The sequence below is a fragment of the Alexandromys fortis genome, unplaced genomic scaffold, assembly GCF_014885135.2.
Source record: "Alexandromys fortis isolate MF-2015 unplaced genomic scaffold, M_Fortis_MF-2015_v1.1 scaffold_41, whole genome shotgun sequence".
NCBI classification, from domain to species: Eukaryota; Metazoa; Chordata; class Mammalia; order Rodentia; family Cricetidae; genus Alexandromys; species Alexandromys fortis.
In genome coordinates, this window is record NW_026067923.1 from 10,098,845 (window position 1) to 10,118,733 (window position 19,889).

General features: G+C 39.4%; 1 protein-coding gene across 1 annotated transcript in view; it reads right to left on the reverse strand.

Annotated features, from left to right (window-relative positions):
• The window catches only part of Prex2 (phosphatidylinositol-3,4,5-trisphosphate dependent Rac exchange factor 2), a 268,825-nt gene that overhangs the window by 148,233 nt on the left and 100,703 nt on the right, over positions 1-19,889 (reverse strand). The window contains exons 8-13 of the mRNA XM_050142087.1: positions 18,289-18,392; positions 12,585-12,734; positions 10,898-11,042; positions 8,335-8,435; positions 3,018-3,121; positions 1,392-1,441 (exon numbers count right to left, since the gene is read on the reverse strand). Coding sequence (XP_049998044.1) covers positions 1,392-1,441; positions 3,018-3,121; positions 8,335-8,435; positions 10,898-11,042; positions 12,585-12,734; positions 18,289-18,392 — 654 coding nt within the window. The remainder of the gene's footprint in view (positions 1-1,391; positions 1,442-3,017; positions 3,122-8,334; positions 8,436-10,897; positions 11,043-12,584; positions 12,735-18,288; positions 18,393-19,889) is intronic.

The following is a 19,889-nucleotide window of genomic DNA, read 5'->3' on the forward strand; positions in this document are numbered from 1 at the left end:
CATCAAGCAAGGGACTGCGTGAGCGCAGGTAAGCCTTTCCTTTCAGTAACAATATACAGCAGGAAAATCTACCAATGAGCCTACAGTCACCCAATGTATCTACAAATAAGGGAAGTTAACAAGGTGTATATGAGACAAAATCTATCACAATACCAAAACAAGGCATTTCTTCTTTCACTTTTTTTTTTGCAAACAAGATTATTACTGCTCTGATATTTGGTGGTGATTTAGCTAGAAAAATGGCATCTAATTAATGGAGGACTAAGAAAATGAAATTTCTACCCCTAAATCATGGCTACTAAAACTATTCTCAAAGTGTGGAGAGTGGAGTAACAGCTTCTCGTGCCTCTACATTCTCCAAGAAGACAGGGCATATGCACTGTACTTATTCACGGGCTTCCTCCAAAGCCTGCATGCCTGAAAGAGATTCAGGAAGTATCTACTACATAATCTGTCGAAGCAAAGCATGGAGCAATGAAATCACCTCCCCATATCCCAAGGGAATAGAGCAGCAGTACGTTATAAAATCCACACTCACTCTTCCCCAACTTTACATTGTGAAGTCTCCTGCTAAAGTAGACAACATTGATTCAGGAAAGAAGACACCCAGTTCTCCTGAAGTACCTGCTCACAATGTTTGCACGGGGTAAGAGGGCATTCCATTATGCAGACATGGCAACTTCTGGAAACAATCTCTATCTATCTATTTATCTATCCATCTATCTGTCTATCTATTTATCTGTCTATCTGTCTGTTTATCTAGCTAGCTAGCTAGCTATCATCTATCTATCTTCTATCTCTGCATCCCCTTATAACTGATATTAATAATGTGACATAAAAACACTGCATGCAAGTATTTGAATTCTATAGCCATTACCAAATATGTATAAAAAGTATATGAATTTGTTTAAAACTGGACCATACAATTATTTTGAAATTGAGTTAGTTAATAAACTCCAAAATATGTTTAGTAAGTCTAAAATTATTCTTAATTTTCAACTAAAAATATTGTCTTGGGGGAAATTCTATCAAAAGTAAATATCAAATGTACATCCAATGTTCATTCAAACATATATGTATAAATATACATATATATTATAAATATAAATCTTTCTAGCTGTGAATACCTAGAATAAATAGCTTTCCTGAATCATTTCTAGGTCATTTAACTACCATTTCTTAAGTATCAATAAACTATGGATTATTTCTTTTTCAGTCTAAGATTATGATATAAAATAACAGTAAGTTTTAAAAATATAACCAAGAGGAAAGACACTGAACATATAGTGCCAGAAAATTTAGACATATTTGAGATAAATACTTGAAATAATACAAGTTCTAAGATGAAACTTAACCATTCCACTTATGACCCCCATAAGAAGCAGACTCACCTGACCACTGGGGTAAACAAACTGTGAAGACGACAATACAGCCTTACGCCCTGTGTGAGACAAGCGTGGGTCAGAAGTGGCTCACTCGGGAGACACGCTAGTGAACTCTCAGAATAACTAGTCAATTCTTTTCGAGTCTTCTGGAGTCATTACACAGTTTCAGCAAAATTAGAAGTCTATGCAAATATTGAAATGCATGATAAAAATAGGCATTGTCTCTGAAGAACAGGATAGAGCTGTACTGTGAATTTGTCATATATATATATGACATATGTGAAGGTTTACTCAAAATATTTCTTAATATAAATAATAAGATACACTTTAGACAGATATTTAACACAGCAATAAATCTAGAAAGTGTGGTTATTATATTTCAATAAGAAGGTGATCCCAAAGAAAAACATAGCTATCCTCCTGATTATGGGAAGTAGACAAGATTGCCGGGCAAAAAGTGGGATCTTGGGGGTGGGGTGGGAGGGAAGTAAGGGGAGATGGGGAGAGAAAAGTGAGAAGGGGAGGTTGGGGGGAACTTGGGAAACGGGATGTTTGGGATAAAGGAAGGTCGGATAGGGGAGCAGGGAAGCACACATCTTAATTAAGGGAGCCATCTTAGGGTTGGCAAGAGATTTGGTGCTCCCAGGTGCCCAGGGCGATGTCCCCAGTTAGTTCCTGGGGCAGCTGAGGACAGAGAACCTGAAATGACCCTATCCTATAGCCATACTGATGAATATCTTGCATATCACCATAGAACCTTCATCTGGAGATGGATGGAGATAGAGACAGAGACCCACACTGGAGCACCGGACTGAGCTCCCAATGTCCCAAGGAGGAGCAGAAGGAGGGAAAATATGAGCAAAGAAGTCAGGACCACGAGGGGTGCACCCACCCACGGAGACAGTGGGGCTGATCTATTGTGAGCTCACCAAGGCCAGCTGGACTGCGACTGAAAAAGCATGGGATAAAACCGGACTCTCTGAATATGGCGGACAATGAGGGCTGCTGAGAAGCCAAGGACAATGCCACTGGGTTTTGATCCTACTTCATGTTCTGGCTTTGTGGGAGCCTAGCCAGTTTGGATGTCCACCTTCCTAGACCAGGATGGAGCGGGGAGGACTTTGGACTTTCCACAGGGCAGGGAACCCTGACTGCCCCTCAGACTGGAGAGGGAGGGGGAGAGGAGTGGGGTTAGGGGGAGAGGAGAGGGAGGAGGGGGGAAAAGGGAGACGGGGAGGGAAATGGGAGGCGGGGAGGAGGCAGAAAAAATTTTTTTTCAATAAAAAATTATATTTAAAAAAAAAGTTTGCCAAAGGTACAATGAACACTGGTACTAAATTGTTCTTTATGTCTTGGTTTTTAAATTCTATACAAATGTCTTGACCAGGGTTCCTCCACGTGAAAGCCAATGACTGGTACCTTCTGAGTGAGGTTCTACTTCCATTTAGAAGCAAGGAAGAAAATAAATGATAGAACGCTGGAATTCCAGAAATTTGATACAACAAAGACAGCTTGCATGATAACTTTAGAGTTCTCTCTATAGAAGACTGTTTCATGCCTCTCAGTGGCCTTTCTTCTTCCCCGAGTATGGCAACATGAGTCCCGCTAAGACACGACTGAAGGTGACTTTACCTTTGAAATCACGTCCTGCATCTCACTCCTGGGGTAAAATGTGCCGTCGTCATAGCGGAATCTATACAGCGTCTGCTCTGGCTTGAACTGATGCTTGTCAGTAACTAGAAACATGGAAATATTACAGCAGAATAGTGGCAAGTTAAATCATTACGAAAAACAAGTTTACTGAATACATAATCACCATTTATAAATAGCTACTGATTCCCCAACAAAGTAATGTCGGTCCAATATTTTCAACAGTAAAATCTGTAAAGTTTTCTCCTTTACTACGTTGAAACATTTCATACAATGATCTGAAGACTCGATTGAAGTTAATAATAATCAGGCCAGTGTGGTAATACTCTATAATCCTACAACTAAGGAGGCCGATGCAGGAGGATTGCTGAAGCAAGGCCAGCCTAACCTATCTAGTGAGTTTGAAGCCACCCTGGGCTACAAAGTAAGTCAGCATGGACCACAGAGCAAGGCATTGCCTCACAAAAAAAAAAAAAAAAAGTAAACTAAATTCAATTTAAAAATAGAAAAGAGTAGATACTTAGATAATAAGCAAGTTATTTGTTTATTCTATCCTCAATCCTAGAAGTGAATATTTGCTTGAATCTGTTTTATCATATGGTGGTTGGGCCAAGACCACAGAAACACCAATCCAAGTGTCTTGTATTCAGACCCCCAGAGATGACTGAATATTTTCAATGTGGAACAGATTCTAAAATTTTATGTCCTGTATTACACTGAGAAGCACTTTTTTTTTAGCATGTTACTTGTTTCCTTTTTTCTTTTGTTCTTTTTTCTCCCTCTTTCTCAATGAAAAATAAGAATGCTTAGCCTTCTGTGTCATCTATAGGGTAAATTTTTCATTTCTCAAAGCTCTAATAATCTAGACTGATGGTTTCTCTGGTGAACACTAACAAATGCTTAAGGAATCAATGCAAATCCTTCTCAAACTCTTCAAAAGGAAGGAAGGGAGGGAGGGAGAAAGGGAGGGAGGCAGTGAGGGAAGAAGGCAAGGAGGAAGAGAAGGGAAGGAGGGAGGTGGAAAAAGAAAAGAAAAGGAAAGAATAGTTCCAAACTCAGTTTATGAAGCCAGATAAGGATACCACCATGAAATAAAATCACAGTTTAATATCACTAATAAACAGAGCTGCAAAACTCGGCAGCGAAACACTACAAAGCTGTGAAGAAGGGTTCCTGGGGGAGGCTGTGCCTGGAGAGGCTGAGGGACACAGTGACCTGGGGAGGATGGAATGTTGCAGGTCCAGAGTCTAATTACAGGTTAGCTTGAGACACTCCCTGCCTTAAATGGCCATTTCTTGCCTACCTCTGTGTGGGTCCTTGGAGTAACTGATAAAATCCTCTTGGAATGTATAAATAGACTTCCAGTCACACTAGACATCCGGTCTCTCTCTCTCTCTCTCTCTCTCTCTCTCTCTCTCTCTCTCTCCTAACTGTCTTCTAAACAGATGGCTCATTCAACTTTACTTTGAGAATTGTGTTTTTGCAAAAGTACAGCTGGAAACACAGACTCAATCACTAGAGTATTTAGCACCCATCTCTTCTTTAAATGGAATTAATCTCTTAATGTGAAATTGCACAATTGGATTTCTTGGCCCAGGTTTTGGAGAATTAGAGACATTTTTAATGGTTTCTTTTCATAAAAATGCTAGAATCCAAATGTGACTTTAGAGTCATCAAATCCTGACTGTAGTATAATAAGCCTGGGCCCCTGAATTCAAACAGTAACAAATGCAAAAATACTGAGACACAGCTCTCTGGGTTATATTTCTCAGCAAAAAGAATTAACCGGGCTATAAATACAATTGTTCAAAACAGATTTTAATCCTTCTAATTTAAATATTTGAAGAATTCTTGCATTTCAAATTTGAAAATAATTTTAACAAAAATGCATTTAGTATTTTCACTTCAAGACTCTGTTACTGGACGAGGAAAATAACTCAGTGGATAGACACCTGTTGAGAAGACCAAAACCCTGAGTTCAGTCCCTGGAACTCACAAGGTTTCTGGAAGAAGAGAACTAATTCCCAAAAGTTGTCACCTAACCTTCAAACGTGTGCCAAGCCATGTGGATACACGAAAATAACTAAATATGAAAACTCTTTTAAAAGAAACCATTTCAAATATGCATATATTTAGATCAAATTGACCTAATTTCTCCCCTCCCCTCATATGGAGGGGAGCATATGGAGGTGTCCAAACTCCATGTGCTCTTTTGCTGAGGTTTTATTGTGACCTCCTGAGTCCACTTAATGCTGCCTGTGTGTTTATAGACATAGGAGCATCTACTGGAGCATAAGGAAGCCTTGCAGGGTTCAAATCCCCGAAGAGAACTGATTTGATCAGTACATATTATAAACATGACTTAAACATCACACTATATATCCCATAAATATATACAATTACTGTGTGTTGATTAAAATGTTTTATGAATTAAAGATACAATGAAATACACATATAAGAACACCCCAATGTAACCTTGAGCTTGGGTTAGAGGATATGAAAGACTAAAACCATCTGTATCAACATCTTCTCACTCCTACTTCAAGTTGCTGTATGGTTTAAATATGAATTGTTCCTCATAGGCTCATTACTTGAATTCTTAGTCCCCAGATAGTAGGACTATTTTGGAAGGTTCTGGAAGGGCTAGATAGAGTCCAAGAAAGCAGATTGCTGGGAGGCAGATTCTTGAGGTTTTATTATCCCTGACTGTTTCTTGCCTGTCTTTCTCCCTCCTTCCTGACTGGCCAAGAGACAAACACTTCTCTGCCCCATGTTTCCATCACCATAATGTGCTACTCAAATGCAAGGGGCCAAATGACCATGTGACCCTCTGAATCCATGAGCTAGAGTAAAACCTTGCTTTAAATTGCTTATGGTAGTTGTTTTTGGTCACAGCAAAAGGTAACTATTACAGCTGTCACCTGGGGCTTTCTATCACACCAGATAATGTGTATGATGCTTTAGATAATGTGTATTACTGAATCGAGTATAAAGTGATATACAATATTGTTGCAATTTACAATAAAAGAATCCTGCATCAGCCCAGAATGGAGTATAATAAAAGTTTCTTTATTTAGGGCTAGACTCACAGAAAAAGCAGTGGTAATCATTCCTTTGTGAGAGCAGGGAACTGGAACCGAATCCAGCAGCCAAGGGGCCACACACACTTGTACATCTGCATATATAGTACATGTGACCACGTTCAAAGTGGGCCAGTATCGTAAAAGCTATTGGCTGAAGGAGTTCCCATAGCATTATATGAAAGTCTCAGCCATTTGCTTAAAGTATGATACTTCTTTTATTCATTTAGCATGTAATTACTGAGTATCTAAACATGTTAGGCATAAAAAGCACAATATATATGGCTCATGTGTTAATGTTGTCTATGTCTTGAGTAGAAGCCCCAGGATAGTTTAAAGGAGACTAAGAGATAATTAATAACCAAAGAAACAAAATAACATTGAAATTTCAGGCAGTGATAACCACATGGAAATAATACAATGTTTACAAACACTTTTTGCACAAGCATGATTGAGTTTAATCCCCACGCAGATGGACACAGGTGGACAGTTTGAACCAACTCCAGAAAGTTATCCTCTGGTCAGCACACAGCACAAGCACACATGTACAGGCACACATACTAATTATGAATTCAAAACTCAGGAAAATTTAAAATTCCAAAATTAATGTATTAAAATGACAGACTGGATGGAAGGGCTTCTAAAAGTCAAAGGCTCACAGAAAAGATGAGTCAAGAATGTAGGGAATTTTGTTGCTTTATTTCCTACAGTACTGTAATTTTAGCACCTAGAAATGGCCCCTAGTTTTATGGGAAACTGATAAGCAACTGTTGAATGAGAGAAGCGAGAGTAAAGACCCCAAATAAGTGTTCCCTTTGAGTATGGGAAAATGTAGGCTAGGGTGGGCACGGTGTAGCCGGTCAGGCTGGTTAGGTGCCCACTTAGAGTAGGAATCGACTGTCCCACTACGCAGAGTGGTGCAGACCTTTGTGAAAGAGTTAAAACTTAGAAATAACACTGGACTCGAATCATGAGAAGCCGGGAAAAGCAATGAAAATAGATAATACCTTCCTCTGCTGTCTGTTATAAAGAAAACTCAAGCAGAAGTGGAAACAAGAGAAGAAATAATGGAGATTCAAGGGGCAGGGATCCTGGGAAGGAGAGCACTGTCTACGTAGAGGGATGATGCCCAAACTCTAGAAGGTGGCACCAGTCACAGGGGACCCAGCCAGAGTGATGGAAAAAAACTCATGAGGATGTGCTTTGTCTGTGCCCTACTGTGGGTTAGGGAAGGACATGACTGCAAAACTTCCTTGGTCAAATGGCCACAGTTTGGAATGGCTCGTCTTTTTCGCTGCACCCCACTTTTCACATTAGAGATCCTCATCACCACTCTCTCCTTGTTCTTGGAGTTGCAAGCCCAACTGACCACTCTCCAAGTTCCCTGCTGTAGTCTGATGCCTGTGCCATCCCTAATTCTTCACCACTTCAGCCTCTCCTGAATGAGACGTCTCCGTCAGGCAGAGCAGAGAGCTCAGCAGAGTCCAATCTCTCCATCCATCTCATCCAAACACTGATTACATAAGCTTTTGCAGTTTCTCCAGCCTCTCAGGCGGGCCAACTCCCTTCATATCTGTGCACCCAGCTTCAAAGGATCCTTTTTCTGTTAGCCCCAGGTCAAGCTCAGCCTTCTGGCAGGCCTGTGTGCTGCAGCCTTTAACCTTTCAGACTCCATGCCTTCATGTGAAGACACTCATCAGGTCCTGACCTTTAGTACACAGACAGTGGGTGTCCTGCTGATGTTAGTTGTCTTCCTTCCACAAGTTCTTCACACGATGCTGTTTCATGGAACTCATGGTACACCGACATGAGAGCCTATTGCGGTTCCCCAAGTGGCCACCATGAAAGCTTTTCCTACTCTAATAGAGTGCCATCATTTCCTCAGAAGGGATGCCCCTTCTGCTGTTTTAAGTTCTGTTCATTCTGAAATGCCCATCATTAATGCTACCGCGCCCATCAAGTAGTCTCACACATTCTAGTCAGAATTGGGCATCTCTCTTACCACAATCTGGTACTTATTAGTATTCTGGTGTTTGCTTGTGCAGTACCTGTATATTTTAAAGAATGGCAACTGTATAACCTTAAGCTCACGATACACCGTTCTTTACACGTTGGAAGCACTAAAAAAAATAAGCATTCTTTGAAATGAAAAATTGTACATGAAACAGATGTGGGATTCAGAGGTCATGTAAATTAATGTAAATTAATGAAATAATCACCATGGTGGATGATCCCATTTTCTAACAATGCTTGTCCCAGGTGAACACCTTCTTCAGGCCTGTGAATCTCCCCAATTTCCAGAAGCCATGACACAAATTCACTGCAAGGGAAAGACAATGGAACTGATAAAGTCTGCATCTTCCTGGGAAGTCTGTCTGGTACACATATCACAAAGCAGCTATGAAAGGAATCTTAAATATACAAAGCACCATTTTTAAGACATCCAGCAGGTTTCTCCCCTTTCCCTGCAGGCACAGAGTTCCCAACCACAGAAATCCTGTGTGCTGAGCCTCTCAGACACTGCACTCACTAAATAACGGTACTTGGGGATGTCCCTCTTTCCCAAAGACTTCATTCAAATATGGATTTAATTAAAAGATGATGCCCCTCCAAAAACAAATAGTCATGGGTTTCACTGAGATAAATATACAATAAATACAGACAATTTGAAACTAAAATATTCTCATATTTATACTTATAACTATAACACTTGAACATTTACATAAACAAATAAATATGTTTTAGAGTCATTTTTGTTCTTTACACTTAGGCCAGAGAATTGAAACTATGGTCACCCACCAAACAAATTATTTTCCATTTATCCCACAGGTGACAAACACCTTATATCAAATAATCAAGGGGCACAAATTCTCCACGTAGGTTGTTTACTTTAAGAAACACATATTAAGGCAGAAAAGTTGATAGGGGGCTTTCTATTTTTTTCATTAAATAAGAATAATACAAAAGAAAGACATACATAAGAGAAAGAGCAAAAGAGATAAGATAATTTAAGACAATAAAAGAGAAAAGCTTTAAGAATGTAAAATGCCATGTTACAAATGAGAACATCAGTGTCATGGTGCTGCTACAGGATTGCTTGGGACGAGGTATGTCAGCACAGGGACTGATAAACAATGGGCTCTTAGAAGGCCTGTGGGTCGAACTGGTTCATATAAAACCAAAACATAATTCTTCATTCTGATTTTCCCTACTTCATTAAATGCCTAACTTAGATGAGAAAAGGAGCTGATTTAAGCATGTGAAATGGTGATATTTTTTTAACGTGGGAGTAACGTCAGAAAGGAAATTCACAAGAAGCTTTATCAATGAAGCAAGGATAACCTATAACTAAGCTGCATGCCAATAAAAACTGCTGAGAAGCCCAAACTTGCAGCAACTCTCTTGCAAGTAGACATATCACCATGGGAACCCTAAAGTTACACCCATGGAATTATCGCAAGAGATGCCATGCTTGTGGTGCCTGACGGATCTTCTATGTATGTCAGATCCGCTTTCCTCCATACTAGCTATCACCCAAAGGGTGTTGATGGAGCACAGGTACAGAGCTTCGGTAATATCTTTAGGCAACGGTGGCCCCCTGCCACCCAAGAAGACGCCCTCTCTTAATAAGAGAGCCAGTTCTGGCCTTCTTTGTTGTGGGATATTTGAGAGGAAGCAAGAGAAGCAAGATGGAAGAGAGGTAACACCACATGGCAGAATGTGGATTAATATAAATGGGTTAATTTCAGTTATAAAAGCTAGCTGAGACAAGCCTAAAGGCCAAGCTTTCATAATTAATAAGTTCTCGTGTCATTATTTGAGGGCTGGTGATTCGAAAATAGTCTAACAGGAAAACTTACTTCACTTCAGCCTGAAGTTTCCTTGTCTACGGTTCAGATGTGGTCATATACTATCTCCTGGTAGCTAGTTACAGGATATCATGGGGGTCACAGATTTACCAACTCGATGGATCAAAGGGATATAGAAACCAAACTGTCCCAAACCATTGTATTAACCAATGGAAGTGTCCGGAGCTGAACAAAAATGGTTGATCACAGTCTGGTCTTCACTATAACTCCAGGGAACTGCGGACCGACTTCAGCATTCTTTAACTAGATGGATGTGTCAAGCTCCTTACTCCACAGTTTTGGCTTCTTTAAATAACTACAGAAGCATTAAATTCCTAAGTGTGGATTACTGGATTCAAAACTATTCACAGAAAAGCAAGACTAGAGCCTGGCCTACGAAGACCCAGCTGAAGCAATTACCCTTCCCATTCAAAGAGCCTCTGGTACCCAAACAGCACACAGTCTCAGGTTCTAGACCCCTCACATGACAATCTATTAGACTCTTTACCTATACCCCTTTTCTCTGACTCCAGCTGTACGAATTCTGGCTAAGCAGAAGTTAGACTGTCTTCTCTCTACCCTCCAATATCCCTTCACTTTATAGATTCCTGTCCAATGCTAGTCTCAGACCCTGCGCAGTGCCACATCAAGTCCATCATCCTGGCCCCAATAGGCATACCGCCTGCCTGACACTCCTTGCCTAAACACAAGCTCTAATTCCCCCTGATAACAAGGCTATCAGCAATTGTGGGGTCAATGATGACGAATGGATGGCTCAAGGGGCTATCCGTGACCCTGCATCATTGACCGTTACCTCATATCTCTCTCTCCAGAAAAATGCCAAATATGAGTAAGGATTCAAAACTGCTTAGGATAACATTTCTAAAACACAAATCACATAAAATAGACAGTACACCCAGGAGACTAGACTTACCTTCCAAGGAAGCACTTGGGGAACGTAGTCAGTTTTCTTTTTCTGTCTTTGATCAGATTTCCCTGTTGGCACATCATTTTATACAATTTCTCACCCTGCTCAGAGATCATTACCCAGGTGTCTTGCTCCATGCCCAATTTTAAGCCTATCAAAAATGAAATAATAAACATCACGTTAATGAAGAGCTTTCATCTATTCGCTCATACCCTCATTAAGCAAGCCCTTACTGCCACATCTACCATCAGTTAGACACACAGTGGTTCTAACTCTGCAACCCTTTAATATCATGTTGTGGTGACCCCCCCAACCATAAAATGATTTTTGTTGCTGCTTCATAAATGTAATTTTTCTACTGTTATAAACTGTAATGCAAATATTTGTGTTTTCTGATGGTCTTAGGTGAACCCTGTGCAAGGCTTATTCGACTCCCAAAGGGTTGCCAGCCACAGGTTGATAACCACTGAATAGATGGTGTAGGTTTGAGCTATATAGAAGTGAGATCAGTTTGTAAGAAATTCATAGCATCCTAGTGAGACTGGCCAGGCTATATTGCAGTGTGTGAGGCATCCCTGCAAGGATGTGCCCCAAGGACACATGGTTTCGCCAGTGGAGGAAGGGCAAATGAGATTTGCTTTACTATGCTTGCGGTCCATCCTGGAGGGGACTCCCGCTTTCTGCAGTGGGAGAGGCTCATTGAGCACATCTCACCTCTGTCAGAGAAATGCTATAAAATTGTTCACAAGAAGACCGTGCTTAAATGCAACATTGTGAATCTTTATATCTAAGAAAGAATCTTATAAGAGTCACTGAAACTGAGCAATCCAAGGCATAGGGTCCTGAGGTTTACATGAGACTACAGGTGCTCTGTGGGCTGTGGCAATGTCCTGGTAGAGCTAAATCATTTAGTTCCTCAGGTACCAAGGAGACAGCAATGTATTTTATGAAATAGGATTTTCATGAAATTTTATGTGAAAAGAGCAGATATTATGGGAAAGAAAGTTCTGTTGCTTTGTAGGTCACCTAGAGGGCAGGGTCTGGGACAGAGCAGTGGCTACTTACAGCTATGACAGAGAGGGGAATCAGGATGCCTTCCAGGTTCCAAAAGGAAAGGGAAGTGGAGACACTTTTCAGGCAAACTGCCAAGTAGAAAGAAGCCCGCTGAACCCTGACAATGTCAAGGGAAATCTGGGGGTCAGCACGGCAGAAGAGAAGGAGAGGAGGAGAGAAGACAAGGCCGGGTACAAAGAAGCACACAAGTAAAGGACACAAGTCCCAGACATGAGGGTGGATAAGCTGGGCAAAAAATATAGGTCAAGGAAGCCAGAATGAAAGCTAAAATCTTGCGACCATTCACAGCCAGTGGATGGGGCAACGAGAACCGCTGCAGAAGAAGTGTTTGAATTGCATTTTAGTCTTCAAACCAGAAAATTTGATACTGAGATTCTGTGATTTTTACAACGTAAGGACTATTAACATTTATCAGTAAAAATGAATAATTAGATAAGGATAGAGCCCGATAAAGCAAATATCATCAGAGACTTTTATAGAAAATGGATATTTTTTGCTTTCACTATTTTAAGCTTGGGCAGGTCATAGCCATTTGGGGTAAGTAGGGGTCAACCTGAGGGAAAGGTGTTTTCCTAAATGGTGTTCACAAATCACAAGAGCTCCCCCTTTCTGCACCCACCTTTCCGGCGTTCTCTTTCTTTCAAAATAGCTTCAAACCATTCATGCTTTTCTTCGGCGCTTTTGGCCATGCACACAAACCATTTATTTTTTGCTGTGTTATGTATCTTCCACCCATTCATAACAATGTGCCCACTGCTGTGAAAATCCGCTGCAAACAAGTCAAGAGCAATAAAAGAGCAGTTTGTATCACATCAGCATGACCATCCAACTAGTGAGAGCACCAAAGCCAGGAAATTAAAAATATAGTGTGGATGTATGCACAATACTCATATACTATACACATGAAAATTAGGGAAATAGTTTGGTATAGTTAGTGCTCATTAAAGGAACATACATACCTGACTCACAGGGCTGATATATTACATGTAATTAAATACTACAAGTTAAAATTCATTTTAAACATGTCCAAATATATTAGTAAATTTTTCAAAGTAATAAAATAAGAAAAGTTTAAGCATTTTTCCATAATCAAACAATCAAGATATTAAGTTAACCGTATCTTTCTAATGCTGCCTGAAAATATATTCTGTGTTTCAGAATAAAGAAAGTCTTACTGAACAGACCAATTTCTATTTTTTTTTTAATGAATGTTCCATGGAGATAAAGTCAGAGAACAGAATGTGTATATACAAGGAAAACACAACAAACAGAAACATATGCCTGCCAGTCTGTTGCTGCTGCGCCAGAATGGGATGTATTCTTTGAACCCACACCATTCCACAAGTAAAAGCAGGGAGACACAGTGACATAATAGGTAGGTGCTTACTAGCCAGTCACTCCACCGAGCGAAGATTCCAGAAAGGAGAAATAGATGGTGGCAGCCTGACTCAGCATCAGCACCAACCAAAGTGACACCATTTGTCTCCCTGAACATCCTAGGCAGCAACAGCAGGTACACTGGACCAGCCACACATAAGAGAGGGTTAGGGAACACCCAAGTGGCACCTGGCTTGGCATCTCTTCTCCAAAGCCACCTATTATATTCTTTTGAGAGGAAGTAGATGTTCTTTATGGCCATTTCTTTCTCATTAATGGCAAACAACCCCATTATCTTCTGTTGAGTGACTGATCCCCAAGATGTATTCTCACCCTGGTCACATCCACATCAGCCAAATTAGATCAAATATTGGTCTGCATTTTAGATATGTATAGTAAGCCCACAGAAAGCACAAGTTTTCATCATACACAATCTTAATATTTTGGTTTTTTTCCTATTTGTTTGTTTTTCAAGACAGGGTTTCTCTGTATAACCCTGGATATCTGGGAATTCACTCTGTAGACCAGGCTGGCCTTGAATTCACAGAGATATCCTTGCCTCTACCTTCTGAGCACTGAGATTAAAGGTGTGCACCACTACTGCCTGGCTCACAATCTCAAATTTTTAAAATAAGCTTTTGGGTTTTCTCATTTTTACATACCTATGTTTATATTCAATTAAAAAATAGCAGAACCTCAAAATCCATGGAAGATTATGGATTAACTTTTATTAGTTATGGATTAATTTTTATAATCAAGAGACTATAAAAATGACTTTATAACTATGCTACACTTTTTACTGAAAATTTTTAATGAAATGGTGAAAATATAACCAAAGCAATTTTTTTTATTAAAAGAATTTGCAACTCCTTCTTGATAGTTGTCACCTGACAAGGTCCTTACACATGAACCTTGCTCTATTGCTTAAAAGACCCCACATTCCCACCTATATTATCTCCCCTATAATCACACTCCAGAGAAAGACATTGACAAAGGGCATGTTAGGTCAACATGAGAAATACTGGGTCTATTTTAAAACAAGCACAGCATATTCTTCTCACAGACAATAGTAAAATTACTTAATACTCTGCTTCTCAAGCCGGAAAGAATCAATCTGCCCAAATAGCACAACAATTGCTGTACAAGTAGTGTTTGGAAAAATCAGATTGTACCAAAAGGACTTTAAACAAATTAGCTTGTGTGGGCAGGCAAGCAGACATCATGGATGTTTGAGTGCCTGCTAAGACCAGAAGAGGAAGACAGATAGATCCCCTGAACCTGTACTTAACAGTTACAGTTGGAGTTATAGTTACAGCATGCATGTTGGGAACCCAACTTGAGTTCTCCTGAAGAGTAGCAAGTGATCTTAATGGCTGAACCATCTCTCCAGCTCCATGTCATGTGATTTTAAATGGAAGAATAATGATTCTCCATTTAAAGTTCAGATGAGAATGTTTTCTATTGTGTTTTTAATGTAGCACTTGTAATTTTAAACTTACATGTAGTTCTTACACATGTGTATATATACACACATAAGGAGCCTCAAACTGAGTACACATATTTCATAATACAATTAGCATATATTTTATAAAATGAGCAGTTGCTCTCATTTTCTTTAAAATACAATACTATGTAAGTAGAACCACAGCACACTGTTCAAAAATATTCACTGTAATAAACTTATCCATAAAGATCATTCTCACTAAGACCAAGGAAAAGGTCAATGGTGCTGTTTCCTTAGTGAGTTTTGTTTGGTTTTGATTTGTACTGTTGCTAGGGACCCAACTCAAGGCCTCTTTAATGCTAAGTGTACACTCTGTCACTGAGATATACCCTTAGGCTCTTTTTCCTATTTAATAATTAAAAATATCATCAAATGAAATAACAATTGGGTGATTAACCCAGAATTTAATAAGCTTCAATGGACTTGAACTAATTTCTGAAGATGTCCAAAAGAGAATGGAATTTAAACTCCTACTCATTAAATGGGGAATGTTCAAGTTTAAAAATTCACGCTATCTAATTACTTATAAAACCAGAAATGTTCAAGGGCCAAACCCAAACCAGTCACGAATGACTTTAAAGCCATGTGACCAGAGAATTCCTTCCATTGACTCAGCACAACTCCACTGAAGGAGATGGAGTTCTTACAAACTGAGCCATAGCATACCTCCATGAACACAGTGGTCGTCATTTAATAACACTTTCATTTCAGCAAGCTGGAAAATATCCAACTACTGTACACACAAGCTAGGAAATTGGCGAATCACCAAAGTGTTCGTCCAAAATATCAAGTACTAATAATGATATCTCCATAAGACATTCAATGCTCACTCTGATGATCAACAGTGAATGTCTCAATCCTAAGGAAAAATTTTAAAGCCACTACCCATTCATAGGAATACTTAACATGAAGAAAATTAGTTGAAACAAATCTTTGATTCTATCAAATAATGCAAGAATGAATTCTGACATCTAACACAACGCAGGACATTACTTAGAACAAAAAAAGGCTCAAATATCCATTTAAAACTATAACACAAATTGCTCATCTCTTAACTCTTTGAATACTCAAATTTTTAAATAACATAAAAAATTAAGTGTATCAGAAAAGAGTATGCATTTGCAGTCTAGTTAACATTGTAAATCTATTATGTTTTTATTAAGAATGTATTCAGGGCACTGAGACAGCTCAGAAGATGAAAAGCTTTTGCTACACAGCTCCTGAGCTCAGTCCCCAGAACTGATTGAAGAGAGAAGCTGACTTCTGAAGGCTGCTCTCTGTCACCACATGCATGCCCTACTCACAGGCACATTATACACATGGAATAATAATAATATTGGTAATAACAATAATTTGTATTTAAGAGCAAAGCTTAATATTACAGTAGTATATTCAATACCTTAGGACGGTTCTAAATATTGACGTATAAATAATGGTTGCAAAATTCTCTACTTTATTTATTTTTAATATTTTAATTGATTTTTATTAACTATACATTTTTCTCTGCTCCCCTCCCTTCCTCTCCCCTCTCCCATGGTCCCCATGCTCCTAATTTTGTCAGGAGATGTTGTCTTTTTCTACTTCCCATGTAGATTAGATTCATGTGTGTCTCTTTTAGGGTCCTCATAGTTGTCTAGGTCCTCTGGGATTGTGGATTGCAGGCTGGTTTTCTTTGCTTTATGTCTAAAAGCCACTTATGAGTGAGTACACATGATGTTTACCCACTCCCGACCCGGGGAGGTAGTGACGGAAAATAACATTACAGGACTCTTTCAAGGCCCTGCAGTTGGAATGAGTGCACTTTAAAAGTCTCTATTTTAAAATGATTAGACTTTTAAAAAATCTTTGAGACAAAACAGAGCAGTAATGCACTACTTGCCCGTCCTACCTGGGGAACTAGGTTTGACACCCACCACAGCACAAAGCAAAACAAAACAAATGGAAAAGTATCCTAAGACTGAAAATTGCCAGTCTTATCACATTTAAATTTGATCACTATACTAAAACCTGTTGTTTGCCCATTGAACTAGAAATCACACTTTTAAAAAGTCAACAGCCTTCATTCATTCTTTCTGCCAAACCACACAAATATACCAGTTTGTAAAAGAGATTTCAAATGTACTATGAAAATTAATCCCTGGAATCTCAGTCATATTCCTACTATTGCTTTTAACATTGTTATCTAATAACATCATAAACAAACTAACAGCCCTAGCAGTAATCCTCTAGAAGGAACTAAACTAAGCCACTGAAATGAGCACTGAAATCCAGAGAATGGGTGAAGGGCAATCTGGCCTCAGACCAAACTACTGATATCCTCATTCAACATGGAAAATAATGTGCAAGACAATTTTTAAACGTTTTTGCTTTGGAAGGACATACTATCAACTCTTCTATGCTGTAGTATAACCATGATAGAATACAAGTCATTAAATATTATAAACAATTTGTCATAGTTATTTCTCAAATGGTTGGGAACTTAGTTCAGCAGCAGGGCTTCTGCCTGACAAGTGAAAGGCCCTGGGCTTAGGAGAATAATTGAGTTATATTTTGCATGTCAATCAAAAGCTAAGTTAGTCTTATACCAAACACAATTATACCTTCTGCAAGTTTTTAACCAAATAAGTGTAATTAGGTGTCTGAGAGCTTCTGCATTTTCTAAAAAGCACTTTGTCTACACCTTGTGTATAACAATCCGAAATGTGACTAGAATTCAAGTAAAATAAAATGTTTTCCCACCTAATTTTCCATCAGAAATTCCAGGCATGCTCAAAACTTTACCTCCACCCCTTCCATTTTGATCTAAATAAAGTATAGTTGTTGAGTTGGTGTGGATGACTGCAGATAAGCCTGATAATATTTTCCATTCCTTATCTTACCCAGTGTCCTCACAAGGAAAGTACTTGGTGGGGGACATGCTCAGTTTGGCCCGGATTTTCGGGAACATAGGGTCTCATTTAAAATCTTAGCTCATTGAAAGGAAATGAAAGGAATTACTAAGGAAATAAAAGAAGAAGAGGAAAGTTGATGTAACAACGCAAATGGCTTGTGGAAAGAAAAAACCACCGCTAAAACTCAATCCCACCACACAGCTGTTTCAAGGCTCTGGAAGCTCCCATTTCCTTGTCAGCTTCCCAGGACATGGATGGCAAAGACTCATAAAATGAAGGCTAGACCCTGCTCCAAACCAAACATCCGAATATGCCACAAAGACTTAGTTCTCAACTCTGGCTTCATGTCTTATCTTCTGAAATATTGATGGCATTTATTGCTTTCTCAAGAAAAACTCTACTTTGGAATTCCTCAGCCAAGGAGAGGATGCATGCCTGCATCTCACCTATCTCCATCCTCAGCATGTTGCTACACCCAACGAGACACTGCTAAGCGCTGATGCATTGCAGTCAGAATTCTACCTCACAGGGAGTTCACCAAGTGCACTTACCTGTGCCATCATCCACATTTTCCACTTCCATCACCTCAGTATTGATCCGACCTCGAAAAATGTACCGATGTCCATCTGTGGATGCCTTGCTATTCTTCAGCCGTCTGAAACAAATGAAACCACAGAGCTTTTGTTATTAAACTTAATGCAAGACAGTATATTTTAAAAATTCTTTGAAAAACGTCTCCGATTGGTCAATATCATAAAAAGTTGAAGCAGCTGATTTTACTCAATCTTCGCATTCACAGTGGTGCTGGTGAGTTGCTATGCAGGCTAGGAGGAGGGAGATTTGTGAAGCAGGATCTCATGTATCCTAAGCAAACCTAAAATAAGCTATATAGTAGAGGATGACCTTGAACTTCTGGTCCTCCTGCTTCCCTTCCCAAATGCTAAGATGACAGATGTGTATGACCAAAGCCTGTTTCTTGATTCTGGGGATCTAACCCAGGCTTCCTGCTTGCTATACAATTACTCCACCAAGTGAGCTACATCTCCATCCCCTTATATATGAATTTAGACAGACAGATAGATAGACAGAGCAAGCTTTAGGCTAAAGACTGTAAACCAGCAGAGGTATAATTACACACATTTCCTCAACATAAGACTTCAACACTGTCAAACCCAACTGACAGATGCTGAAAGTAAGTGATTTTAATGCCACACTTGAGTTTGAGAACTCAAAAATCACATCCTTCATTCTCAATTTTAGGTAACTGAGAATTTCCAGTTTTTTTCAAGACCTGGCAAGGAAACTCAATTAGTTCTTCTGATTCCTCTTCAGAGAAACTAGCCTGCTGGAAGCTCATAAGTCAAGCAATACTCAGCTGCAAGACTATGTTTCCTGAGGGCTGGAGATGACTCATTGTTAAGACAGTCTGCTGCTCTGCAGAGGACCAGCTTTCAATTCCCAGGGACTATAGGGTTCCTCACAACCTCTGTCATCCCAGCTTCAGACAATCTGGCACCCTCTTCTGGCCTCACCGGGCACTAGGCACACAAACAGTGTACCTACATCCAGATAAAACACTTAGACACATAAAAAGAAATAACTCTTTTAAAACATGGCTTTTGTATTATTTTTATGATAGGATCATGGTATAGATTTTTTTTTTTTTTGTTTTTTCGAGACAGGGTTTCCCTGTAGCTTTGGTGCCCGTCCCAGAACTAGGTCTTGTAGACCAGTCTGGCCTCGAACTCCCAGAGATCCGCCCTACCTCTGCCTCCTGAGTGCTGGGATTAAAGGCATGCACCACCACTGCCTGGCCATGGTATAGATGTTTAACAAGTCCTTTACCACATTTGCAATACTTCTAAAAGTATCATCTACTTTTATAATAATCTACATTTTTAAACTGAAAAATACCTAAAAAAGTAAGAGTTCCACCCAGGTCTACCCATGAACTTGTTAACAGGAAATTCCAGTTACATATTAGGACAATCAAGCAGGGGAAAGTTGTTTTTCTTCTAAGCAGTAAAGAATCTCCAAAAATATTCAAAATTAAAAAATCACTCAAGTCAATCAACAGACTTTAATTGGCATACCTTTTAATCTGACTCAATAATGGAAGTCTGGCTGGAATTTGATCCTTGTCATCCTGTGC